This window comes from Amorphotheca resinae (genome assembly GCF_003019875.1).
Source record: "Amorphotheca resinae ATCC 22711 unplaced genomic scaffold M430scaffold_8, whole genome shotgun sequence".
In the NCBI taxonomy this organism is placed as follows: Eukaryota; Fungi; Ascomycota; class Leotiomycetes; order Helotiales; family Amorphothecaceae; genus Amorphotheca; species Amorphotheca resinae.
The window spans coordinates 1,351,369-1,376,685 of record NW_020194478.1 but is presented as its reverse complement, the minus strand read 5'-3'; the positions used below and the strand labels follow the sequence as shown (position 1 = coordinate 1,376,685).

The 25,317-nt window shown below is 50.2% G+C and overlaps 13 protein-coding genes across 13 annotated transcripts; 7 read left to right on the top strand and 6 right to left on the bottom strand.

Annotated features, from left to right (window-relative positions):
* Positions 1-2,322: 2,322 nt before the first annotated feature.
* On the top strand, positions 2,323-2,637 carry M430DRAFT_29212 (hypothetical protein; the record flags this gene model as incomplete). The annotated part of the gene is made up of 1 exon (XM_024865855.1): positions 2,323-2,637. One exon carries the CDS (start codon positions 2,323-2,325, stop codon positions 2,635-2,637), a length of 315 nt encoding a protein of 104 aa, XP_024719821.1.
* A 1,527-nt stretch (positions 2,638-4,164) lies between these two features.
* Positions 4,165-6,415, bottom strand: M430DRAFT_67805 (hypothetical protein; the record flags this gene model as incomplete). The annotated part of the gene is made up of 5 exons (XM_024869309.1): positions 5,957-6,415; positions 5,764-5,901; positions 4,863-5,701; positions 4,301-4,797; positions 4,165-4,241 (listed from the first exon to the last, which is right to left on the bottom strand). Exons 1-5 carry the CDS (start codon positions 6,008-6,010, stop codon positions 4,165-4,167), a joined length of 1,605 nt encoding a protein of 534 aa, XP_024719820.1. The 5' UTR covers positions 6,011-6,415.
* Positions 6,416-6,418: 3 nt separating this feature from the next.
* Positions 6,419-7,245, bottom strand: M430DRAFT_20524 (hypothetical protein; the record flags this gene model as incomplete). Its single annotated transcript, XM_024864315.1, has 2 exons — positions 6,419-6,559; positions 6,901-7,245. The coding sequence occupies 2 exons, from the start codon at positions 7,243-7,245 to the stop codon at positions 6,419-6,421; spliced, it is 486 nt and encodes a 161-aa protein (XP_024719819.1).
* On the bottom strand, positions 6,778-7,782 carry M430DRAFT_59845 (hypothetical protein). Its single transcript, XM_024868826.1, has one exon. The coding sequence runs from the start codon at positions 7,757-7,759 to the stop codon at positions 7,235-7,237; it is 525 nt and encodes a 174-aa protein (XP_024719818.1). The 5' UTR covers positions 7,760-7,782; the 3' UTR covers positions 6,778-7,234.
* Positions 7,783-8,372: 590 nt separating this feature from the next.
* On the top strand, positions 8,373-10,188 carry M430DRAFT_258169 (hypothetical protein). Its single transcript, XM_024865306.1, has one exon. The coding sequence runs from the start codon at positions 8,491-8,493 to the stop codon at positions 9,982-9,984; it is 1,494 nt and encodes a 497-aa protein (XP_024719817.1). The 5' UTR covers positions 8,373-8,490; the 3' UTR covers positions 9,985-10,188.
* Positions 10,189-12,872: 2,684 nt separating this feature from the next.
* Positions 12,873-14,411, bottom strand: M430DRAFT_29208 (hypothetical protein; the record flags this gene model as incomplete). The annotated part of the gene is made up of 2 exons (XM_024865854.1): positions 12,873-13,827; positions 13,879-14,411. The coding sequence occupies 2 exons, from the start codon at positions 14,409-14,411 to the stop codon at positions 12,873-12,875; spliced, it is 1,488 nt and encodes a 495-aa protein (XP_024719816.1).
* A 36-nt stretch (positions 14,412-14,447) lies between these two features.
* Positions 14,448-15,435, top strand: M430DRAFT_142723 (hypothetical protein). Its single transcript, XM_024862780.1, has 2 exons — positions 14,448-15,037; positions 15,323-15,435. The coding sequence occupies exons 1-2, from the start codon at positions 14,735-14,737 to the stop codon at positions 15,425-15,427; spliced, it is 408 nt and encodes a 135-aa protein (XP_024719815.1). The 5' UTR covers positions 14,448-14,734; the 3' UTR covers positions 15,428-15,435.
* Positions 15,436-16,608: 1,173 nt separating this feature from the next.
* M430DRAFT_258108 (hypothetical protein) lies at positions 16,609-17,401 on the top strand. The gene is made up of 3 exons (XM_024865303.1): positions 16,609-16,704; positions 16,752-16,966; positions 17,019-17,401. Exons 1-3 carry the CDS (start codon positions 16,690-16,692, stop codon positions 17,194-17,196), a joined length of 408 nt encoding a protein of 135 aa, XP_024719814.1. The 5' UTR covers positions 16,609-16,689; the 3' UTR covers positions 17,197-17,401.
* Positions 17,402-18,121, top strand: M430DRAFT_258109 (hypothetical protein). The gene is made up of 2 exons (XM_024865304.1): positions 17,402-17,571; positions 17,621-18,121. The coding sequence occupies exon 2, from the start codon at positions 17,656-17,658 to the stop codon at positions 18,028-18,030; it is 375 nt and encodes a 124-aa protein (XP_024719813.1). The 5' UTR covers positions 17,402-17,571; positions 17,621-17,655; the 3' UTR covers positions 18,031-18,121.
* A 204-nt stretch (positions 18,122-18,325) lies between these two features.
* M430DRAFT_104446 (hypothetical protein) lies at positions 18,326-19,479 on the top strand (the record flags this gene model as incomplete). Its single annotated transcript, XM_024860928.1, has 4 exons — positions 18,326-18,533; positions 18,633-19,000; positions 19,096-19,366; positions 19,439-19,479. 4 exons carry the CDS (start codon positions 18,326-18,328, stop codon positions 19,477-19,479), a joined length of 888 nt encoding a protein of 295 aa, XP_024719812.1.
* A 265-nt stretch (positions 19,480-19,744) lies between these two features.
* Positions 19,745-20,510, bottom strand: M430DRAFT_20518 (hypothetical protein; the record flags this gene model as incomplete). Its single annotated transcript, XM_024864314.1, has 2 exons — positions 19,745-20,184; positions 20,330-20,510. The coding sequence occupies 2 exons, from the start codon at positions 20,508-20,510 to the stop codon at positions 19,745-19,747; spliced, it is 621 nt and encodes a 206-aa protein (XP_024719811.1).
* Positions 20,511-21,628: 1,118 nt separating this feature from the next.
* Positions 21,629-22,413, top strand: M430DRAFT_258096 (hypothetical protein). Its single transcript, XM_024865302.1, has 3 exons — positions 21,629-22,015; positions 22,083-22,132; positions 22,183-22,413. Exons 1-3 carry the CDS (start codon positions 21,649-21,651, stop codon positions 22,357-22,359), a joined length of 594 nt encoding a protein of 197 aa, XP_024719810.1. The 5' UTR covers positions 21,629-21,648; the 3' UTR covers positions 22,360-22,413.
* Positions 22,414-23,992: 1,579 nt separating this feature from the next.
* Positions 23,993-24,987, bottom strand: M430DRAFT_51828 (hypothetical protein; the record flags this gene model as incomplete). The annotated part of the gene is made up of 3 exons (XM_024868257.1): positions 23,993-24,165; positions 24,213-24,896; positions 24,948-24,987. The coding sequence occupies 3 exons, from the start codon at positions 24,985-24,987 to the stop codon at positions 23,993-23,995; spliced, it is 897 nt and encodes a 298-aa protein (XP_024719809.1).
* Between the last annotated feature and the right edge of the window lie 330 nt (positions 24,988-25,317).

The window sequence follows — 25,317 nt, the reverse complement described above, 5'->3', positions numbered from 1 at the left end:
AATATATAGTGAGTGGTCCATGGATCGAAGTGTGAGTTGCGGGGTAAGAGGGACCCTATACCCGACATACCGACATGTGCAGACCAACCTTTTACCTGAAAAGACAGTTGGTCAATCGGAACTGACATGTACCTTATAGTAAGAAATCTAAGGCGTATTCAATTGCACGACAAAGTACCAATAGGTATATGTCTAAAAGTACGGTAAAGTTAAAAGAGGGAGTACTAAGAACTGTCTGAATAACAACTCAGGATACGATCATACGACTCGCCTAGAATCTTTTGTAGGAAGTAAAGATATCGTATCCATTTAAGGAGGAAAGGAACGTATAGTCAAATCTTCAAAAAGAAAACCGCCAAAAAAGTATGATCGATCCCGGGATCGAACCGGGGACCTGCTGCGATATGAAGTTTTACAATGACACTTTGTAAAGCAGACGTGATAACCGCTACACCAATCGACCCGTTATTGATGCTGTCGATATGGTAAAACCCTAGAAGAAAAGTCGATGGGAACAGGAAACAAAAAGTATTTGGGCAAAATCCTGAAAAGATTCAAAAAAAGCAAAAGATGATGATCGATCCCGGGATCGAACCGGGGACCTGCTGCGATATGAAGTTTTACAATTACTTTGTAAAGCAGACGTGATAACCGCTACACCAATCGACCTATCAGTTGACGTTAGAGCTTACTATTACAGTCTATAGGGGTTCTGGACAGATCACGGAGAATGTGCCGACTTATCCCGTTGTGGTAGGATTAGCGGCGGTTGGGTTTGTGGGGATCGGGAAAAGTTTCATTCTCATACTTTCTCTCTCTTCCCCTCCAGCTAAACCCTCCAACCAATTCCAGCCCTGTAAAACAATGCGCAATGTTACATATCGCAGTATCTCAACCCTCCGAAGTTTCTATATTCTGTCTCAATCTCTCACCTCCCTTGAGATGAAAGGATGAAGCCAGGAAAAGGTGTGGGTCACGTGGACCCGATACAGGCCCACAAGCTCTCAGCCTCTCACCGTCTCATCTACTTTGCTATAACCCTTGGGTTATCCCCCGTTTTTCTTCCTGTTTCCTCTTTAGGCCATCAGAGGAGCGAGCTAGCTGATTTGATGGTGCATATGCAACTATTTCGCATCTCTGGAGGCCTTTTCGTTCTTTTCAGCTTTTGAACCTCGGACTTTATATCACATTCATATTATTATGCAGTTCTGTGTGGCTGGTAATGAGTGTTGCTTGCTATCAAACCATCCTCAGTCAGTCCAGGGACTAACTATGCAAGATTCCAATGTCCACCACAAGGTTTAACTTTCTTATTCAAACTTTGACATATTATTGAGCGCAGGGTTTCCTTACCGAAATGCATTTTGTAGATTGAACTGAATCAACTGATGCTTGTTCTTGTACTTCTATCAGACACCTCTTTTAAGCGAAGGAGGTGTGTGCACATACTCGTAATATGCAAGTGCGGGTGTTTCTGCACTTTCTTTTTCTAAGAAACTTCGAGAGGTGCATTTACATATGCACGTTGAATTAGAAAGGGGGCAGTGATTTATACTTTATGCTTCATCCACATAGTCTATCTATGCGTGGGTATGTAGGTACGTGAGTAGTATTTACAGAGAATGTCACTCCTCTACTTAGTTAGTCCTCAAAAAATCTTCCAAGTATTCTTACTTCACTCTACTAGAGGGACACTAATATCCACTGTACGTACTGTGGGTTATGAGGAAACTCTAGGGATGGTAAAGTAAACATGGTTGAAAGAAACAGAGGTATATACCTTATGCTTCTTTTCTTGAAGACCGGAGGTCCGGGTCATTCTCCACATAAAATACTATGGAATATAAGTCGCATGTAGTTGGCTAGGTAATGAGGGCGGGTATTGTTTTGAATGGTAGAATAGAGAGAAATTCAGGGACTCCAGCACTGGGATACGTTCAGGGTTCGGAGTCTGATGTGGCTGATATGGCGCCCACGGCTGACTGCATCCTGCCATTATCAGAGCTGTTATTGCAGTACTTGACATGGGGGCAAACCAGCCTCATGTTTTGGCACTGCATATGGAGAGCTCAATGCCTGTAGATTGCTGCGCGAATGGATAGTACACATTAATCTTGGTTGATAGATCATTTTATGTGTTCCAGGACATAAGAGTTTTCAAGTCGCATTGACAGTAGAATCTCGAGAAGGCAGCCGCGGTTGAAGTTCAACACCAGAAGCTTCCCTCAGTCAAACCGGCTGTTTTTAGATATAAAAGCAATAGCAAAATCGACAGCAAAACGGAGCAACACATACCTTTACATTACCGAGATGAATAACAGCATGTCTCAACGAACTCGAGCGGTCATAAAAGCAATGTCACCCTGCATGCACGCAATTGTCTTTCCGTGGGCGCTACGGAGTAGTACGTGCCTCCCCCCTGACGACATACTTTCCTTCCGGCGCTATGACCGGGATTTGGATCTCCTTCGTGATGTTCAAACCACCTTTCTGCAGAGGGCGCTCTTTATCGACGATGCCAGCGTTCTCGCAGAGGTCGGAATCCTTATCAATAACAAGAGAGGCAGAATTTCACTTGATGATAGTCAGCAGGAAGCCTTCTTCAACCGGTCCGGAGAGCAGACCGCCGGGCGTTGATAAATTAGAGCTTTTTTTTACCGCTGTCAGATGTCAGGCTCGTGCTTATAGTGGGGCCGGGGAGCAAAACAAACGGCTCGGGTGGTGGGAACCATATCAAAGTGGTCGAGGCTGAGGATACAATCCTGGAGATCGACACCGTTTGGTGCTTCTGATAAGCTGACTGCGCAGGGGTCAGAAACGAACTTACCATGAAAGGATCCAGTCCGGGAGCTTTCTAACTCTGCGGCCCCATGACAACGAGAGGAGATTGTGATTGGGAAGTGACAAGAGTGGAAGAGCGGAGAGCAACGAATGGAAGAGAGGAGAGTAATGAGAGCCCAGATCTTTCTGCCGCCGTCGCGCATCCCGCGGTGACTTGCAGATATTCGTTCGCGCGGGTGGGGGCCTTTTGGTCAGGCAGAAGCGGGATCAAGAGAATAATGACAAGAATTCAGAGGGATGGTTGGAAGAAAAGAGCATACTGAGAAAGTGCACGATGAGATGAGATGGATCCTGTCCTAAGGTACGTGAAGCTGTCGTCAAACAATCCTCTTGACATTACTGTCCTTCCAGTAGACGAGGTCCCGTGCTCTCCGACCTCTCTCGGAGCAAGGTTGGCCACGCACAACAAACATGACAGGTCGGAGGGTCTAGACACGCTTCAAACTAATGTCGCATATAAAGTGGCGTGCAACTTGCAAGTGCTGGAGGGTGAAGAATTATGCGCCTATTGCGCCGTTGTTGTGGCGCACAGGAGGTGTGATCCGGCGGATCCTCCCCGCAGGCGAAAGCCTCCCGCTCCCGGGTTTTATACGAAGATTGAGGCGGCTGCATCCCTCCATCACCGCTACATCCAATCGCCATGAGTGAGTGGCTGGGCATAACAGCGAATGGCGCAGAAAATGGCCTCCAGAGAGCCAGTGCTCGCAGCAACCCTGGAAAGTCCACGCTGTACATAGCTGTATGAAGCAAGCCTGTGCTGTCACATGGAGCCGGGCAAGGCATAGGCGTACCCTTCATCTGTCGACTTATCGCATGGCATGGAGCGGTAAGAAGTAAGCACACTGAATTTCATCACCTATATTGTCCCATGCATATCCACATAAACATCGTTCATTCCCTGCCCAACTCCGCTTTCCAACAGATGGCTACTCAGAAAAGGACATAAAGAGAGGTGAAACCCAAGCTCGCTCGCTCCCAGACATACATACATATATCTCGTCATTATCATGATCATCATGAAACATATCTCATATCGCAGACACGCTTACCCCAACAAACCCCTCGATACTCAAGGCAACAACATCTCAAGCCTGCCCGCGCCCCCTTAACGCTCTTTTAAACGGTCTCGACGACCAGAATACTAGTCACTCTCGAAGCCGATCAAGAGCAATCCGAGCACTGCGTCTCTTGACTGAGGTTGGAGAAAGTGCCTCGCCCTTCCGCTTTCGACTCTTCATGCTCTTCGCATCCGTGATGGGTGCCACCGGTGTCTTGGGACTCGACGATTCAATCGTCGATGCGTCAGTCAAGCTGCCGGTGCGGCTATGACTTTGAGATGCTTCTGATTCCCCTTCTGATTCCCTCTCTGAGCTGTGCTCTTGCTGGTACTTCTCTAGGTCCTTGATCGCGTTCGAGTACGCCGATGCAGCTTCTGGGGGTGTGACCAACGGTGGTGCACCTCTGGCATCGCGGAGAACACGTCGCAGGACCTTTCCAGTTGGGTTCCTCGGTATCGAGTCCACGAACCTCACTTCTTCGACGCCCTTGTATCGAGCAAGTTTGGAACGCAAGAAGTTCTTGACATCATCCTCCTTCAACGTGTCCTCATTCCTCACAACGAACGCGAGAGGGACTTCGCCAGCGCCATCAGGAGCGGCGATACCAATCACAGCTGCGTCGGTGATGTCGGGATGTTCCACTAACATGGCCTCGATTTCCGCAGGGCTCACTTGCCAACCACGGACCTTGATCAAGTCCTTTGTTCTATCAATGACATACCATCTCCCATCTCGAACATAGCCGACATCGCCAGTGCGGACCCAGCCATCTTCCGAGAAAGCCTCTCTAGTCGCGGCCTCGTTGTTCAAGTATCCTTTCATGGGATGGGGACAATGGATATGGAGCTCGCCGTTTACGCCTTCTTCAGTAATGACGTTCCCATCCTTGTCCACCACTCTGCAATTCAGGTATGCGATCAGTATGCCGCTGGTTACAGAGGGGAGCTTGTCTGAAGAACTTACCGCAATTCCATCCCCGGCAGCGGGCGGCCGACACTTCCTGTGCTTTCTTGCTTACGCTCATGCCACGTCGTCGCCCACCCTGTTTCGGTCATACCATACACCTGCTCGATCTTTGCCGACGGAGACAGCTTCGTATAAAGCTGCTGCTGCATGCCATCCGTCGCGCAAGATCCACCAACACAGATCCTCCTCAGCGATTTGAGCTTAGAGCTCTCTTCGCAATTTGCCAATGCCAACATAATCGGGGGCACGACCAGAGTATGCGCAATGCGGAATTTCTCTACCGCATCGATAAAGCCTTGTGCTTCGAACCGTGGCATGATGTACGTTGGGATCCCACTCCGCAGAGGCAGCGCGTGTTGCACCGGCATTGTGAAGACATGGAAAGGAGGGATTGCTATGAGACTAGAGTTCTTGTACCGCACTACGGAAGTCTTCTCTTGGAACTCCGCCTGGGAGACAAAATATGAGTGGGGAATGATTGCCGCCTTTGGAACCCCCGATGTCCCGCTTGTAGAGACATACGCTGCGGTCGTGTTATCAGGATCTTCGACTTGTACCCAATCTTCCTCACCACAAGCGAGTAAGCGGTCCCACGATTGATGGCCCTCTGGTACGGTCTCATTTTGAGTGTTCAAGACAAAGATCTTGGAGCGCGGGATCTCGCAGGCAGCGGCAGCGGCAAGTGTGATATCCAAAGTTTTGGGTGCAGTGAGGATGAACTTGGCTTGAGTTATTCTGAGATGATGGGTGAGTTCATGTGCTGTGTAACCTGGGTTTGCGCCAGTGAAGCAAGCCCCAGCCCCAATGATCCCGAGATAAAGACTGGTATAGTGAATCTTGTGGAAGGAGTCAGCGAGTGCTCAAAAGGCAATTAATCAATTGATGAGGCTTAACGTACATCGTTAAAGCTAATAACACAGACACAATCGCCTTTTACCAGGTCGTGGTTCTTGAAACCACTGACAAGTTGTCTGACCTGCTTCCGAACGTCATTGGCGGAGAGCGAGCGCGTTGCGTCGCGGCTATCAATGTATATCTGCCGCAGGGTCAGCATGTGTTTATGTCGTTTGTTCTTATTTCTCATCTCATACTGGTTTATCCTGATCGTACGACTCATTTTCGAGACTCCATGTGACGATATCCATTGCCAAAGACGGGTGGTGTGGAGAGTTACAGAAATTGGAGAGGTGGGAGGGAGGTATCTTGATTGTGGTCGAAGTCGCATCATATCACCAACCTTATGAAGGATAATGGACCCCGTCTTCTTCACGTGGCTCACCTGGTACAAGATTGCTTACCACACCCTCTACGCATGCATGATCGACACAATAGAACTCGATCATGGTTCGGTGTCGCAGCTATCTCATTACGTCCTATCCGCGGCGAAGGGGGGGGAGGTGGGATCACGACCTCGAAGATCCCGAGGTTCCGCTGTGATACGGCGATGTTGGTGCAGGACTGGTATGCAGGTGCAGGACTTTCTGGTAGGATAAGCGGCGCAAGATTTTATTTTTGTTTTTTCGTCTCTTTTTCTGGGTGGAGTTTTGGGCATCTCACGGTGTGATAGGTTTCCCGCGGGATTCGAGGTTCATGCGCATTGCCCATTGTGGCGCACCAGAAGTAACCAGTGCCATGGTGATTGGCGCGGGGGAGCAGCCAGCGGATACCGTGAACACCTTCTTCGCTGCTAGAAGCTAGAAGGCTCCGTTGGGGGCCATTAGCATCCGCATTAGCAGCTCATTGCTCGACCTTCTGGGGGATATACTAGGGATCGACGCTGGGAACGCTGGGCGGTGGTTGGGGGGCACGGCCCAGAAACCCGGGCCCTCGCGTATTTTAGGTCTTTTTGTTTAGACGGGTCTATGCCCGTTCAGGCCGGCTTAGGCAGGGCGAGGCCCCGACTAGACTGGGGCTAGGCCTCTTGGGGACAGGATCCAGCCGTCCCAGCCTCCCCGTCGCCCTCGATCGCCCATCTCAGCATCTGATAGCAGTTCGGGCACGCTAATTGTATGCACGACAGCTGTTGTGCTCTCACCGCAACTTTTCCGGGCCGTCCATTGGCCGCGGCTTCTGCGCGGGGCAGCTCCCGTGAACCATTCAACTCCCTCGGCGACGCGACTCGACTCGACCAGACCAGCTCGACCAGCTCGACCAGCTCGAACCGACTCGCCCTGCGCAAGCCATGGTTCTTCCAGGCAATAACAAGAACAATAACAACATCGACTATTGTCTTGTCTACTTCCCGATGTCTCTGGACGGCCCGCGGCGGGTCCCATTGGATGGCAGGTGTCAGATGTGGGCGGCCGGGCGACGGGGTGTGACCGGTGGCACTTGGTGTCGCGATGGACGGCTCTCGACGTTCTGTCCGTTCAAGCGACATTCGACGGCGTCTGATCCCTGGGTCCTGCGGTGGGACACAAGGTGCGCTGTGGACTCTGGGACGGGGAACGGGGAGGCGACGGGGACGGGGACAAGGACGAGGACGAGGACGGCGACTGGGAGTCTGGGACTCGACTTGACTTGATGGCTACACCCGAACAGACTCGCCCACGCCGTTCGTCGATGTGGAGAATTTGGCCCCGGCACTTTTGTCGCCCCCCGGTTCTTGAGCCTTGACTTGACTTGACACCATCACTCAACTCAACCGCAAACCCTGTTCGACGACGCCCGCCCAGGCTGCCCAGGCTTGCCCTTGCTTCCCAACGGCCTTGTTCGACATGCGGCCTGGTATCATCGCGCAAATCAAGAAAAGGTAAAAAGGTGCAACGTGCAAGAATCCCAGCCTCCCATCCTGCCAGGCGCACCCGAAGGGGAATCTGGATGGACGCTACGGCGCCTTGGAGCTGAGGATGGAGCCCGTCACTGGCTCGCATCGGGCCAAACTTCCCCTCCATCGAACATGGCCGCTACTGGCGGGAATCGTGGGCGAAAAGCCGCGAAACATCCCACCTCAACGTGCTGCTGAGGAGTGGGACGCTTGAGTCGAGTTTGGGCTCCCTTTCCAATCGAACTGCAGTCGCTGCAACCTACCCACATGCACTCTGAAAATCTTCTCCATTTTGCCACCCGTTCTTTTCTTATCACAAGTCACCTTCTATCCTAGTTGCGAGATCCGGCCGGTCCTCCACGCAGGAGCCGTTACGTTCTTGGTTCTTGGGACGGGAAGGACGATGGATTGGTGGCTTCATCGGGTCGTCCGTTCCCTCGCACCAGCGAACCTGATCACACTTCCCCTCCCAGTTCGGCACGCCTATGTCTATGTCTGGACCACACCGCCGATACCAGTCTTCTGGCACGGCTATTCGACCACACGCCTTGCCGGGTGGTGGGGCTATCAGCTCACGGCTTCGATCCCGCTCCGTGATCTAGGACCTGGGCACGAGTGTTGATTCAGCTCAGCTATGTGCGACTGTCTCGATGGGTACGACCTAGTTCAGTACCACACACCCTTCCCGTCCGAAGAGTGTAACATTCTTGGATCACTTCTTGTAGATCTCGAGGACCCAGGATCGACCAGCATCTAGGACTCCCCTCCCCCACCTGATATGTAATCCCCTCAAGAAAGGGCCATGCCTCTGATAGAAGCATTTTCTTGCATACTCGATATCCCTCACAGAAGAACTCCATGATGGATTCTATCGCCAAACCATCACCTACAGTACCAAGGCCTCTCTCGAAAGATGAGAGTGCCATCCCTACTGTCATTCAGACCGAGGAGAAGTCATTCCACAGGAACAACCACTTCTCAATAAGCACCTGGTCTACCTTCGATGACCTGGAGAAAGGTGGTCTTCCTGAGCTGCCTGAAAAGAGATACCCTCGATTTCTCCGCCATGCCAGACACACCTTCTTCAACGTCTACCGACGACTCTTCAGCATCGTCTTCCTCTTCAACCTGATCGGTCTTGCAGGCCTTCTCTCCCGCAACTCGGACTGGTACAGATCCCCGCCTCTCGCGCACTTTGCAACGGCAGCATCAGCAAACATCATGGTTGCCCTCTTGATACGGCAAGATTACATCGTCAACGCCTGCTACAAGATGACCTGGCTGGTTCCTCTCTCAGCGCCTCTGCGGCTGCGACGAATCTTGGCAAAAGTCTATGAGCATGGCGGCGTCCACTCTGGCGCTGCAGTCTCGTCCGTGATGTGGTTCTGCCTTCTCACCGGCTTCGTAACTCGAGAATTCGCCATCAATCAGCTGCGGGATGCGGGTCTGATGACGTTCACCTACATCTTGCTCTCGTTATTACTAACGCTTGTGGTGACCGCATATCCTGCCTTCCGCTTCATGTCCCACAACACGTTTGAGAGCGTTCACCGCTGGGGCGGTTGGTTTTCGCTCGCGCTCTTCTGGATCGAGCTCATCCTCTTCGGTCGCACCCAAGCCCGCCTTCCTGGTGCTGAACACCTGGGGATTATTCTGATCAAGCTCCCAGCATTCTGGTTCCTGTTCGTCTCCTCCCTGCATGCGATTCTCCCCTGGCTGCGCCTCCACAAGATGCCAGTGCAGCCCGAGGAGCTGAGCGGCCACGCCATCCGCCTGCATTTTAAGGAACCAGTGCCTCTCTTCGTCGGGGTGCGCATCTCCGACGCACCGCTAAAGGAATGGCATTCCTTTGCCTGCATCCCGTCACGTGATGGTGGAAAGTCAGGCGGCAGCGTCTTGATATCAGATGCTGGGGACTGGACGCGCAGGACGATAGCCAACCCGCGGCCTTACTATTGGATCAAGGGTATCCCGGTGACGGGTGTGCTCTGCGTGGCGCGCATCTTCCGCCGCATTGTGATCGTCACTACGGGTTCTGGAATCGGCCCCTGTCTCGGGGTGATGCAGGACATCCCCCAAACGCACTGCCGAGTAGTCTGGAGTACCCCGAACCCATACGTCACATATGGCGAGGGTATCGTGAACGCAGTCACGGATGTAGACCCGCGCGCAGTGATCTGGGACACGCGGAAAGCAGGACGACCCGACCTCGTGCGCATGGCGTATGAGCTGTACAAGGAAGAGAACGCCGAGGCGGTCTTCGTCATCAGCAACCCGAAATTGACGCGCAAGGTGGTCTATGGGATGGAAAGCAGAGGCATTCCGGCATTTGGGCCGATTTGGGACTCATAAGGTTTTTTGTTTCATGACTGGATGCATGGATGGCGATGGCGCGAGGAGTCTTGGATCTCAAGAATCGCTGATGAGTATGACTTTTATGTGAAAAATGTGTGCGATGTGCGATGAGCGATGAGCGATGAAAGTACGGCGTTTATGACCCTGTATGAATTTCTCTCAATATATACCACTTGATGCTCAACCTACTATTAATTCCGCTTCTTGGTGAAACTGTTTCTACCCATCCATCCACCAGGGACTCAAATCTCCGCATACTATTCCAGAAAAAGAAAAAAACAACCCCCCTGATTCTGCAACCCCCCCTCCCCTGCAGCCCATCAATCAATCACTCAAAAAACCCCAAAATCCGATCATCCCAAGGATTATTTATTTATTCATGCCTGTCCTTCTTTTAAAAAAAAAACAAAATTCAAAAAAATCCCAACCCCCAAGTCCCTGCTCTGTGCAACTACAGAACGTTACATCTCCCGCAAGAAGAAGTCCTTACTTTATCTTAGGTAGGTATGCTTTGCAGATGCGATGCGGGTCTGCCGTTATGTAACCCAAGGTAAGGTATGTTAGGTGTGTTATTGTAGGTAGTGATAGGCATAGTTATGGTCACGTGGTTAGCTAGGTAAGGTAAGGTAGGTAGGGGGAGATGTAGGAAGTGCGAGTACTATCTATTATTAACTTAGATATACTATATACTCTCTTTACTGTTATAAGCATAACCTGGAAACTTTTGAGATGTGATGTGGTGGTGAAGAAAATTGAAAAGGCTACGTGAGTGAGTGAGTGAGGATTTGAAAAAGGAGTGAGAGTGTACCTAGGTACTGGTTTTTGGGTTTAAAGGGATTTCTTATGCTGTTAACTAAGGTAAGGTACAACAGCTTGTATATCAGGATCGTTAATGTCAGACTACCTTACCGAAGTTAGACAGAGCCTGTAAGAAGAGGAGGATGGGCCGGTGATATAAGGTAGCTAGCTGCACGAAAGGGATACCATTAAGAGAACTAGGATCAAGAGACTTACCTACTTCCTAGCTCTGAGCAACATCCTCTACGTCAATCAGTCAGTCAACAAAGAGAGGGAAAAACAACAAAAAGAACGAAAAGAAACTTTGAGATACCAAAAAATTGAGTCGTGGTATTCGTGTTTGAAGTTAGTTAGGTTTGGTTATGTGTTTTAATGCCAAAGATTATTGGGTGCTTTGAAGTACATCGTGCCTACCTATCAGTCATAACGATGTTGTGCTGTGCTGTTTTCCTCGCTCTAAGAGAATAGGATTTGCAGGCGGCCAGAATAGCATGCTGCATTTCCCAGGGTCCTAAGACGACAGTGTTTATTTTCATTCAAACTTGAAAAATCAGTCTCGATGAATTCCTGAACGTGATGGAAACACACAAGAGGCGGGTAAGAGCAGGCCTATCTATAGTCACTGTACCAGATGCAGAGGAATTTTGTGCTATTGACCTCTAAGTAGAGTCACTGGAAGTCTTGAAGTAGAGACAAAAGATCGCTTGATAGATACTTCTCTTCATGTATAGAGGCTTTGAAAATCTGATCGAACATCCCAGACGGACGGGGCTACGACTGCTGGGCTTGCGGGTCGAGAAAAAGAGTACCCACGAGATATCTAGGATCTGAGGATTCATTCTTCAGTTGGCATAGTTTCTTGAACAAAAAAAATCCAGACAAAACACAGGACCCACCACCCACCACATTCAAGGTGTGCATATTTCATTCAGATCCATCAAGAGGCAGCCCTCATTAGCCGATAGCAATCCTGAGTCCTGACAAAGAACAGCAGGTCAAAATGCCACCAATACACATGACACCCGAAATGCAGTTGCAAGCCCTCAATAAGGCTATAGAGTTGATGAGATCCATTGCGGTCTTCTTCGCACTGGTGATACAATTCTTCTTCGTTTGCATCCTGGTCAGATATTGGGCTACCGGCTTCGGCTTCCTAATTCGTCCTACCTAGATTCTTCTATCCATCCTAGGTAGACTCGTCCCATTGCAACCTATCATCCAGAGCTAAGCGGCTGACTAGTTGATATTCGTGAAAGGGTTCGCTGACATCCGCGCGGTGCACTTTTGAATTGCAGCATTGCCTGTCGATAACCAGCCATCCCATTGCCACCACAGAGTTCCCAAACTGATCGTCGATTATATCGGACTCAAGCCCAAGGCGTTATTTTGGGATGCGCGTCGCATCATCAGTCTTCAGTGTTCTTCATTCAGGGAGAGGTTTGAACTTGTAATCAGACCAGAACGCTGAAGGCTATCGAGTCTGTATATTTGAGGAATACGCCAGAAATGCGTACCAGACTTGATACTATACTGGATATGTGCCTCAGCCTAGTATCATTAGGCAATTGAAAGAAAAATTGACCCTGCCTCAAACAGCATCATTTATAAGCAGATACAATCTCCGAAAAAATGGTAGAGTGGCCGCTACGTGATGCATTATATTGACTCAAATCATGTCAATGCGTAAGGAGATCTTTAACGCTATTCCGGGGGGCAGTTTTGATCACACACGACAAGAGGAGTGGCCGGAGACTCATGGCGGCTGAGCAGAGTCTTGAATTGAGACTGCAATTTTGTGAAGAAGTGGAAATAAGATGATTGTGAGAAATTGTGGTATTGACAGGGATAGAAGAATATGCGAATGCGAAGAAATATTTTGAGTTGAGAGACGCGCGCCAGGGAGTGACAGCGAATGATTCCATCAGCGGTCCAATTAATACGCTCTTCAACCAGTAGATGGGCCCAATGTCGAAAAATTGTTGACGGAAGTTGTGAGGCCGCAGGAGCAATAGGCGACGGCCGCGTCAGATAGAAGCATGAAAGTACAGCTTGCAGAATGACCTCTCCATTTTCAATCTCAAGATAGTTTACGATTTCGAGTCATCGCCTCTAAAGTGTCCAGCGATGAGGAAAGCCATCTCAAGAGCTTGCTTCTCGTTGAGTCTCGGGTCGCAGAAACTAGTGTAATTGAGCGATAAGTCGTCGTCTTTGAGCCCTTCACTGCCTCCAGTACATTCCGTGACGGCGTCTCCAGTCAACTCAAGGTGAACACCGCCAAGGTAGCTGCCTTCTTCTTTGTGGATCGCTAGTGTCTCTTTTAGCTCGGTGAAGATATCAGTAAACTGTCTGGTCTTGATTCCGGTTGACGTTGTCCTCGTATTGCCATGCATAGGGTCACATTGCCAGACAACACTCCGAGCATACTCGCTTCCCTCCACTGTTCTGATGTGAGCAGGGAGGAGGCTGCGGACTTTTGTGGCACCGTATCGTGTTATGAGTGTGATCTTTCCAACCTCAACAGAGGGATTAAGAGTACGAAGAAGAGTGAGGAGGTCGGCAGAAGAGGTCGTAGGACCAATTTTGACGCCAATCGGGTTCTCAATGCCACGGAAGTACTCTATGTGTGCGCCATCAACTTGTCTAGTACGGTCTCCAACCCACAGGAAGTGAGCAGATGTGTTGTAGTAAGCCTTTCCACCATTGGTGTCATCGTTTACGTCACGTGTCACCGGTGTCACGGGTGTGAATTGGGAACTCGGTTTCCTTAGGTTTCTGGTGAGGCTTTGCTCATACTCCAAGAGCAGACCTTCGTGACTGGTGTACAGATCAACAGTCTGTAGTTGTCCAGCGGTGTCGGCCCCAACGGTTCGCATAAAGCGAAGAGATTCCGTGATAGAGGCCACGATGCTAGAATATTTTGCTTGCAATTCTGGGTCTTGAACATGGCCAAGACCCCAGTCAAGTGGACGGTGAAGGTCTGCAATGCCGGAGGAGAGTGATGCTCGGATAAAGTTCAGAGTGCTTGCAGAATGGAAGTAGGCGCTGCGTATTATCAGTATAACGAATCGTCAGGAGTAAGTCAGATCAGCTCACCTAACTAATCTGGAGGGATCCAAGGCTCTTTCATCGACATCATAGCCATTTAGAATATCTCCCCTAAAAGATGGGATCTCTTTGCCATTGACGATCTCAGTGGGGCTTGACCTGGGTTTGGCGTACTGCCCAGCCATCCGCGCAATTCTAACGACAGGTTTGTTAGAACCCCAGATGAGTACCAAACTCATCTGAAGCAGTAACTTGATCTTTGATTCAATTGCACTCTCCTCGCAATAATCAAAGAGTTCAGCACAGTCACCGCCTTGGAGGAGGAAAGCTTTACCAAGCGCCACATCTCGCAGACTTGCCTTCAATTTGACAATCTCGGTCGGTGTGACAATGGGAGGGAGACGTTCGAGCTTTGAGATTGCTTTCTCCACGGCTTTTCGGTCCTCATAGACCGCATCCTGCTTGATAGGTTTGGTTGTCCAGGAGCTTGGCGACCAGGATTCAGTTTGGTGGGGTCGAGAAGCTCCATTCGTAGAGAACTCCGCGGCTGCTTCACCAGCGCTACTCAAAGTATTAACCATGGTGGATGATAGTTGCTCAGCGTCGAAAACAGCAAAGCAAGAACACACACCGTCGTTGATGCGTCAAACTTGGAGTTGATTTTGATTCTGAATTTTGATGACTCGATTTCGTGTTCTTTGGTTTGGGCGACCCGCAATTCATCTGAAGCCCAGTGCGTTCGCTGATTCGACAGCTACCCGGGACGGGCTTCAGGGTCCCGACCCAATATCTGCCACTAAGAAAACATTCCAGGACGACATCTCTTGGAGGGTTCAGTGCTTTGAGGCCGTCTCCAACTTCACTCTGCCATTTTCTTTGTTCTTGAGAACTCCCTACACTCACAATGGCGGAAGCTCAACCCTCTACCGTGGTCGAAGGCGCCACAACCGGCGATGTTGATGATGAGATCCCAGTTGCTGCGAAGTCAGCCGAAGACCGCAAAGCCGCGGCGGCTCTCTCCTCCCTCGATGCTCCCCGAGAAGACGAATCCACCGGTACGAAAGATGTTGATCAGGATGCTGTCCGAAAGGCTATGGATAGACTAGCAGGGCCCGCAACTACCAATGGCACTGCTTCCAAGAAGGGAGAGGAGAAAGAAGTTCCCAAGAAGGTGGTCAAGGTCGATCAAGCAGATGTCGCTTTGCTGGTATGTTGTTGCACTACCCTGCAATGTCCTGCCCTTGAAGAAATAAAAGTCCCCTCATTGTGCTCCTAACAGCGGTTGCTACTTGCCTCTCAAATCGCTGCTGCCCCTCTATACCCCGCAACGGAAAAACCAGGATGCTGGCCTGTCCAGCAAATAGACATCGTCCAAGCCCAGTTGTCTTTACACTCTTTCCCAGCAAGCATAGTTGTTTCTACTTCAAAATGGCAGCACAATCACACGCTATGTATCAGGAAGTCCCCGCTGACATAGATATTCTACCCACAGGTTGAAGAGCTCGAGTTATCAAAAGCCAAGGCAACGGAACTGCTAAAGGCCCATGATGGAAGTGTGCACAGCGCGATGAAGTCTTTCATTACTCCACCGGTATAGAGCATATTGGGGCGAGCATAAAGGGTTATCTTCCGCATTTGTTATGGGCATAGCGTTGGAGTTTCGGGAATTTGTCGAAGAATGATAAAGCCGTACTTTAAGTAGGGGCTCGGGTATAGGGTATCTGCAGATCACTGAGTCCAGTGAAATAAAAGCATTGCATCTTCAGACATGGTGTTTACTACTCACTGGCTCTTGCGATGGCAAGCACTCGAGCAAGTGCCGAGCGGCCTTCTTGGTTCTAGTGTCTCCTATTCTTGAGGCTACCTATGTACATTCCTGGCATCCATCAATACTCCAGCCTATCGCCAATACAACAGCAAAACCTTCATGATATGAGCTATGGCAGCGTCAATTCAGCTTCCCAAGCCCTCTCCTTGTATGATTTTTCAATGGCTGCTATACGAAGTTCACCTTTGACGTCTATCTCTCTCTGTTGCTACCCCTCCTGCATTCCCCTCTGTGAGACGCCTTTTGTTGTTCTTCGGGACAATAGACAGTGCGTAGATCCTCCCGTGTACCAAGTATCAGCCTCGCTTCCGAGGTCGAAGCCCTCCAATGATTGGGAAGCGGGAGCGTGCATGCGTAGCAGACGTACAACAGAGGATTGGCTAAGTGCCACACCGGAGAAGCTTCTTTAATGAACCTGTCACCGTAGGACCAATCCTGCAACAATATGCTACGTTCCACAATGGGCTTCAGCCCATATATTGAAAGAGTACAAAGCGTTCCCATGCCAAACGTCTACGCAGATAGGCGGCCGCACCTCGAGTTCAGGAGCCGTTGCTCCTGCTCTTCCCTGATAATGGCAGCCATCTGTCAGTCCGTGACACAAGGTCTGCGACGAATCAGGGCAGCCCTGAATATCATGATCGTGGAGTTCATGGTCATTCATGTTGAAGCTGTTGGTTTTCTGGAGTTTTGGAGTTCTTGCTCTTCGTTCTGGCTCCCCCCTCTTGGGGATTGAAACTAGTGTAATACGTCCACAATGCTATCTTCGGCCGCGAGATCGTCTCTCCTCTCCTAGTCGAAGAAAACTTCTACACAACTCTATTGGGGTTGGCGTTCCTGCTGCTTTGGTATTATTTATGAGGATGTAAGTTGAACAATACAACGCCTCCAAATGCGTCAACCTCGCACCGTGCTCCTCTTCACAATTCTACATCTTGAAGATATGGGGTATAAGCTACCCGCTCTGATCGAAAACGGGGTTAATTCTCTGTGGATTCTCAGAAAGGTGTAGCTAGAGGACTACATACATCATGGTAGCGACATTTGTAAGCACTCATCTTGGTGATATGCCCACTCAACTGACCTTCGCCAGTTCTTCTTTCGTTCTCTATACGCCTTGATAAACGTTTCCGCCTCTTACAACACGAACCTATACCTATTGGAGCAACGAGAATTTATTTTAGCCAATCCTTCAGACGGCCAAAATCGTATCTTGGGTTCGCAGATGGGCATCGCCTTGGAGCAGATTATGCTGATTGCAATTTGGGGCGTCAAGACTTGCATCTGGCTGTTTCTGAGACGTCTATGGTAAGAATCTAATCCATGCATCAAGTTCATTTAGAACTAACATTCCTCCTAGCCGTCAACTGCCTCGCCATGTTCTGGATTTCACGACCGCCTCCCGGGCGCAAGCTGCTTCTCTCAACTGTCTTCTCCATGGCCATCTTCACCGTCGTCGCCGCCATCCTAAACAAGTAAGTTGGCCCTCACCGCCGAGCGAAGCCGTCTCAGCTAGCATGGATGGGAGTCAGGGGTGAGTTGTTTGGGATTTTCCCGATTGCGCTTCTCCCCTTTATTCAGACCCTCTTCGCCCCCACGTAATGAGCTCGATTGATGGAAGGGGGATAGGTAAGGAAGCTAGCCGCTTACCCCGGGGCACGTGTCTAGCGAAGCGACAGCACCCCCAAATCAAATTTATATAAAAATATCGATAAAGACCAAAACAAATCCAAAAACCCTCCGAAAATGGAGAAAAGAAAACAGAACCGATCACCGGGACCTGATCATCACCTCCTGGGTTATGCCCGGAAGATCCGTTTGGGACAGCGCCGATCGGCATACCCAAAGCGGCAAGCCGACAGAATTGCGGAGAAGCTAGAAATGTGGGGAGCTTGGACTTGCATCTGTCTAACGTGAGGTAAAGCTATCCCCATATAAACCCATTTATTTACACAACGTCAGTGATTACAGCGTGGGATCGAGGGAAGAGGAGATATATGACATATATATTTTTGGCTATTTTTTCGGGCTCCTCCCTCGCACGGGGAAATAAAAAGAAAAAAAGAAAATATGGGAATGAGAACACCTCCATATGCAGAGGGAAGACCCCGATAGGTCTAGACGCGGGTGGCAAGAGCTACCTTACCCCGCGTTCTGGACTGGAGCCACGAGATCAAAAGGCCGTTGACGGAGTGTTCGGATGGATACCGTATACAGTAAGTGGCAGTTATTTATATACGACGTATGTACAGGATAATACAGGATATATACAGGATATACACCTAAATCGGAGCCACGTCTCTCTCTTTCGTATCAGCCTCGGGCCACCTTCTGCTTTGCCTTTGCATTTCCCCTTGGTGTTCTGGGTCTAGACCCGCAGAGAGACATCGTGACCCGATTTTGCGTTGGCCGTGGCACCTTCAAGAGAACACATTTATTTAAGAAAATCTCCTCATTCTTCTCCTCTCTTTACTCTTCATTCCTCTGTCTTCATCTCTCCTGATCTTCTCTTCACCTCTCCCCTCTCCCCTCTCCCCTCTCTCCAGTCTCAGAATGAGCTCAGCTCTTCACTCCCTACCTCGCGCAGCAACCCGCTCCCTCCGCTCCCTCCGCGCCCCCCTCCGCGCCCCCATCCTCTCCCGCAGCCTCTCCTTCACCCGTCGCCTCATGGAGGCCAACCCACCACGCCCACCTCCCGCCGCCCCCGATGCCGAGGACGCCGCGCTGCACCACCAGAAGACCGCGCCCACCTACCTCGGGACTACCAAGCGTCTTCCCGAGTTCAACCTGGTCGACAAGGTCGTCTTAGTATCCGGCGCGGGCCGCGGTCTAGGACTAGTCCAAGCCGAAGCCCTCTTAGAAGCCGGAGCCACTGGTACCTCTCCCCATCCGTGAACCCCCCTTTTCCTCTCAGCCAATCTTGCGCTGTGTTCGAGGAGCGCAACAATAGCTGATGATCCCGGCTCTCCCATAGTATATGCCTTAGATAGGCTCCCAGAACCATCCCCGGATTTCGCGCGCGTGCAGAAACGAGCCGCCGAGGAGCTCGGCACCTCGCTCTCATACCGCCGCATCGATGTCCGCGACGTCGAGGCCCTGAACGCCACGGTGGCCGAGATTGCTGATACGCATGGCCGCATGGATGGCCTGGTTGCGGCGGCTGGCATTCAGCAGGAGACGCCGGCGTTGGAGTATACCGCCAAGGACTGCGATACCATGATGAGCGTCAATGTCACGGGATGTTTCATGACGGCGCAGGCAGTTGCGAAGCAGATGATTCGTTTTGGGAACGGAGGCAGTATGGTGTTGATTGCGAGTATGAGTGCCAGTATTGCGAACAAGGTTAGTTTCGCGTCCCCTGTTTTCCTTCACCACTTCTCTTTTCTTGTCCGAGTATCGACTGGGAGGGAGATTCGCTTGCTGAATGCACAACAAAGGGTCTCATCTGCCCCGCCTACAACGCCTCCAAAGCCGCAGTGCTGCAGCTGAGCCGCAACCTGGCTAGCGAATGGGGCCAGTACGGCATCCGGGTGAACACGATCTCGCCGGGCTACATCGTGACTGAGATGGTGGAAGCGCTCTTCGTGCAGTACCCCGAGAGGAGGACGGACTGGCCGACGCAGAACATGCTGGGCCGGCTGAGCAAGCCCGAGGAGTACCGAGGCGCCGCGGCCTTCTTGATCAGTGATGCTAGCAGTTTCATGACGGGTAAGCGTTCCTTCGCCGCTGATTCTCGAGTGTTTGGAGATTGGTTGGCTGATATTCATATGCGAACAACAGGGTCGGATTTGCGCATAGATGGCGGCCATTCCGCTTGGTAGAGGGATGGGTGAGGAGTGATGAGCGAACCCCTATTAATGTTTAGTTTCAGGGAGAGATTCCTGTAGTCCTCAAGCATTTGTATAGGAATTAGCGTGATATAGAACGTACAATAATCAGCAAGGGTTCTTCCATCGCAAAAGGACCCAAGAAACATGGTCCATATACCCACATCCAATGTTCTCTCAAATCCCTTTTCCCATATGCATATTGATACAAGTATCCCCCACAGAACGCCATGCAATGACAGACATCCCCTCAACCACATCACATCTCATCCCCAACACCCACCACACCCTTCCTCCCCAACATCCCCACCACACCCCTTCTCAATCCCAACCTCCTCTCAATCTCTTCCCCCTGAACGCCCCTATCCCGCATAACCAGCGCCTGTCTCAACGTCACAACATCCACGAACCTCCTCCCCTGACTGTCCCTCTTCCCGACCCTCCCAAACTCCTCCTCCGCCTCCTCCGCCAACCTTCTCCTCGCCTCCAGCAACCCTATCGCCGCATTTCGTCTCGCATCCGGATAGATCGTCTGGCCCGGGCTCGTCCCTTGGAATCCTCCTGCTCCCGGCATCGCTTCCCCGACCCGCGGCGCTTGGTTAAACGTCGATGAGTTGGACATTGTGGGGTTGGGAACGACGGGCCCGAGTTGGCGTGCTCGCGCTGCTAGGTCCGGGTCCATGGCGTCTTGCTCGATGGCTGGGGAGGGGGCCGCGTTAGCTTGTATTATTCGCTATCAAGTTGAAAAAAAGACAGATGGTGAAGAGTGAAAAACTCAGAAATAGAAATAAGAAATAGAAAACAGGGATGAGAGTAGGAACTTCGGGATAGGTAGGTACTGTACCTGCGGTGCGCTGAGCAGAAGGAGGCGTCGAGGGATGTACTGTCGGGCCCGGTTTCATAGGCTCTGCAGGTGGTACTCGATTCGTGGTGGTAGGTGACCTTGTAGGATATTTCCGCGCTGTGCTGCTAGTAGCAGAGAGCTTGCTGGCGCTCTTCGCAGCTTTGGATGTTGCGTTGCCCATCTTATCTTGTCTCCGTGATCAATCAATCGCTCAATGACGAGGTGTGATGATCGTGATGTATGGTCGTCGTCGGTGGCATGAGATTTGACGAGGCGAGTTGAATTCAAGTACACGTGATCCTCAGCCTTGTCGCGCGCGGGAAGTGGAGTTCCCGTGTGTTTAGGGAGGAGTTGGAATCTTGCCTGCACGCCTTAGGTATTACATATTTCCTGGCCGTTCGCCCCTTGCGGCGTACGCTGGAAAGCGAAAACAATGAAGAGCTGAAGTGCAGCGCTTACAGTAAAAGCCTAGGGATGGTTAGATAACGGACCTGTGAAAGCGGCGCATTTGTAACAGATGCCAGGCTCAGGTCCAAAATCACCAATTTATTTCAAGTATCTATCAACAATCGGTCAATTGTGTAGCATTTCAAGCACCCTCTTCTTTTCTTTGAAAGCGTTGATGGCATTTCTGATAGTATCTTGGATTCCAAAAACGGAAACACATAGGATGTGGTTAGTTTTGTCGCGTGGAACCCCTTTTTAAAGTTGCATCGGGTAAGGTAAGGTAAGCAATAGCCAAAAGCGTGGGCTAAACTCACATCTTACCACTTCCGTACATTTTATTCAATCAAAGATCAGAATATTCTTTATTCCCAAATGATTATTGACACAAATGCCGGAAATGAATTTAACAATGGGACGAGAGGAATGAACCGACAAAGATAACGGCAAGACAAAGACGATTCAATTGCGCCGAGCTATATCCATGTATATATATTTCTCCTAATATTACCTACCACCTTCACTTGAACGATCCATTGCCTTGGACTTTGCAATCATACTGTTTCTATTTCCATATCACAGAGTTATCCAAGATGGCAGATGATCTGATGCAATATGAAACCTATCGTGGGTTAGCAAAAGGGTTATCAAATCCCATGTCTCACCGTCAACAACGCGAATGGTTGCACCGCTCCAAGGATTGGCCCGATCTGGGAGGAGAAAACAATTATAAAGCTCGGAAGATAGTTGGTGCTGGCGGGCATGGGATCTGTGGCCTCTGGGAGTACACTGGAGACTCCCCCGACAAGCCAAAACATCTTGTGGTCAAGCAGGTCGGGACGAAAGACGAGGGGCTGCGGGTCGAGTCGAAACTGATGAGGGATATCATGAGAGCAGGCGGCTCGGATCATATTGTCAAGCTCTACAAGTCCGCATATTCAGAAGGGGGGAGTGGTACTTCCAAGGCGCGAGATCCCTGGCCATTCACAAGCGGCGGCAAATACAGAAAAAAATACCAGGTGAGCCGGCTATTTATGGAGTACTGCGAGAATGGAAACTTGGCTTCAGAAATCGCAGAGGTTGTTAGGAATGGCTATGACCTGCCAGAGGAATATATTTGGAGGGCATTCGAATGTCTTGCGAGCGCCTTGGTGTTCCTTGATCACGGGAACGAAGAGACGGATGACGATGCGGAGACTTGGGATAGCCCCATTTCCCATTTTGATATCAAACCAGGTAACAGTAAGTTCCAGGCTCCTTGGATAAACGTTAATCATCATCAGTGAAGAGGAGAGCTAATCGGTTTTAGTACTAATCGGAACACATGACGAGAATCATCCAAGGCTCCCTGTTCTCAAGGTAAGCAATCATGAAAGATCGATAATGACCGTGATATTGACAGCCTTCAGCTGTCAGATTTTGGGCTCGGTTTACCCGTTCCTTCTCAAGTGAGGAATGCGGAAAAATGGCAGACTTGGAACAGAAAGCGAAAGAGGATCTGGATGGAGGATGCACAATGGCGAGCTACCCCGGGTTATATCCCCCCTGTAAGTCGCCAGGAAGCCCTTGACTTCCATCCATATTGACAATTTATATCAGGAACAATTGTATCATGACTACAAGAAACGAATTATCGGACTGTCAAACAATATATGGTCTGCCGGTGTCATTATATACGAGTTAATGACCAGAACCAACTTCCAAAGATGCACTGTGATTAGAGAGGAAAAGGGCCGGGAGATAGAAGTTCGTCAACGATTCTTTAAGAAGGAGACTAACACTGCGTGGGGGCCCAGAAAGTTCTACACTTTTGGGCGAAGACTACTTAAAAGTCCCTACAGCAAACGCTTGGTTGACTTAGTCCATCAATGCCTTGCATTGGATCCCCGGAAGCGGCCACCAACTCGATACGTTCTCCGCACTGTACGCGAGACACTGAGTACAATAGAACAAGCTTCTACCTCGTACAGTAACGAAGATGAGCAGGTTATGCTAGGAGAATATGAACCCGACCCTGATGACACCACAGGTAGCCGCTATACTGCGGTTGGAATCGATGAAATGCCTACAGAGAGGGAGAGATTTGCCATTATGCGAGAACCAACTGCAGATCTGCGAGATTGGGGGGTAGAGGATGAGGTTGACTCCCCTGCACTGCTGTTTGATGATGGACCGTATCTTGATCGAAACAATTGGCCATGGCCTTCTGCTTTGGATAGTTCACCATCGGAATCACCACGGGACTCACCACGGCATGAAGAACAAAAGCCTGAGCCGTCTGGGTCTCGACGGGCCGGACCGCAACGGGCCGAATCGCAACGCACAGCTTCACAACACCAAGTATCACAGAAGGCCAAATCGCAGCCCACAGCTTCACAACCCGCAGCTTCACAACCTGTAGCATCACAACCCGCAGCTCCACAACCCGTAGCTTCACAACCAGCAGCTTCACAACCAGCAGCTTCACAACCAGCAGCTTCACAACCAGCAGCTTCACAACCAGCAGCTTCACAACCAGCAGCTTCACAACCAGCAGCTTTACAACTAGCAGTCCCACAACCCGCAGCTCCACAACCCGTAGCATCACAACCCGCAGCTTCACAACCCGTAGCTCCACAACAAGCAATACCTGCGCCCCCTCAACCTACGCAGGGCCCACCACAGGGTGTGGCCCAGAACCAGCCAAACCCCCGAGTTTTAAGAAGAAGCACACGTTCGACTGCCGGTAAACCCCCCGACAGATACCAGTGACACCCGATGGAACCCAAATGAAACTCAATAATTAGGTTCTTCCTTTCGAATTTATGGGGTCCCAAAGAATGTGTACTTAGCAAAACTAGATTCAAATGTTGTGATGGTAGTTTGGTTTTAAATGGATAATAGAAAGTCCCAAATTCAAATGCCATGATGATTTGGAAGGAGTTTGAAGCAAGATCCAGACAAACATCAGTGATATATAATAGTCAAAGTAAAGGAGAATGAACGCGTGCAGAGATGAAGTGTCAAGGATTTTAAGCCTCGTGTAGAAGTACCTGGAAACGAGGATGTGATAAGCTGGCACACTATGCATCTTTCAAAGTCGCACTGATCACTAGATCGCAAGACATGTATTCTCCAAATGCGCGTGGACTTCACTGCTCGCCGGAAGTGTTGAGATCCATAAATATGCACCTTGCATTGAGGCTCTTAATGGCCGTATGGATCAGGAGCTAATGACCGCTAGAACACCATTCTCATCTTAAGTTTGTCTCCCTTGACGATCTCATCCTCTTTGCTATATAACTCTGGCATATCCCAAGGGGCGCCAATATATCTGCCGGCCAACCATACTCGCCTCTCGGACGTTAATGACACTATTGTGTCTCCGGAAAGTGCTGGTTGATGTACCAAGACTGCAAGATATTAGAATATTATAACGGTTGTCACAAGGGGTACTCACGAGGCCAGGAAGCTTCTGGCATCTTTAAGCTCATGTCCGACTTCACACCTCCCGGGTGGACGCAGTAGGCCAAGACTCCTTTCTCTGCATAATCTGTACAAATAAACTCGGTGAATCTCAACAAGGCGTTCTTGCTGGACTTGTAGCCGCTCGCCCCAGGTGTGAAGTTAAGCGCTCCCGTAGATGCAAGGTTAACTATCGTCTTATCCCCTCCCTTCAACATCAAGGGTAGCAATGCCCTCGTAACCAAGTACACGCCTTTTATATTGAGCTCCCAATTCATCCACCATTCCGCCGGATCCGATTCGATGAGAGGGACGAAACTACTCAAGTATCCAGCATTGTTGATCAATATATCCAACCGTCCAAATTCTTTCTCTATCTCCTTCGCAGCAGCCTCCACGCTCTGGAGGTCGACAACATCGAGTTTGATCTTCAAGATTTTGGGGGCCTTTTTTCCAGCTGCTTTCGCCGCAGCTTGTAGTTCGGTTTCGAGGCTGGTGAAGTCGGAGCGTGCGCCGAGTGCGATGCCTTCTGCACCTGCTTTTGCGAAGGAGATTGCGGTTGCGCGGCCCACTCCTTTGGAGGCGCCGGTTACGAAGACGAACTTGCCACTCAAATCGGCTTTCGCAGAGTCGATGGCGGGGTAGGTATCCAAATGGGTGGTTTTGGTAAAGTTGGGCGCTGGTCGTCGTTAGCACGGAAATTGGTAGACCTTGGCGACCCCGATCGTACCCGTATCTGGTGCCACCGGCGGGTAGGAGTAAGAAGACATCTTTTGTTTGGAGTGATATGTGAGTAGGGCTTGGGAGAAAGAATCGATTGAGAGAGAAAGAGAAGAGAACAGCAAATAATACTTAGACGTCTGGGTTAGCAAGGAGTTCCTGATATAATCACCATGCGAATCGGAGAATTGGTTAACTGCGAGTCCCTAAATCCGAGTGGAAACAATCCAGATAGAGCTTCAGAACTCCCATGGTACTGTATCTCCTTACTCCGTACCCTGAATGACGATGCTTGCCTTTGTACGGAGTACGGTGCAAGGAGTTCAGGGACTCGTGGAAGCGCACGTGATATTCAGCGCAACCCAACAAGGTAAAGTACG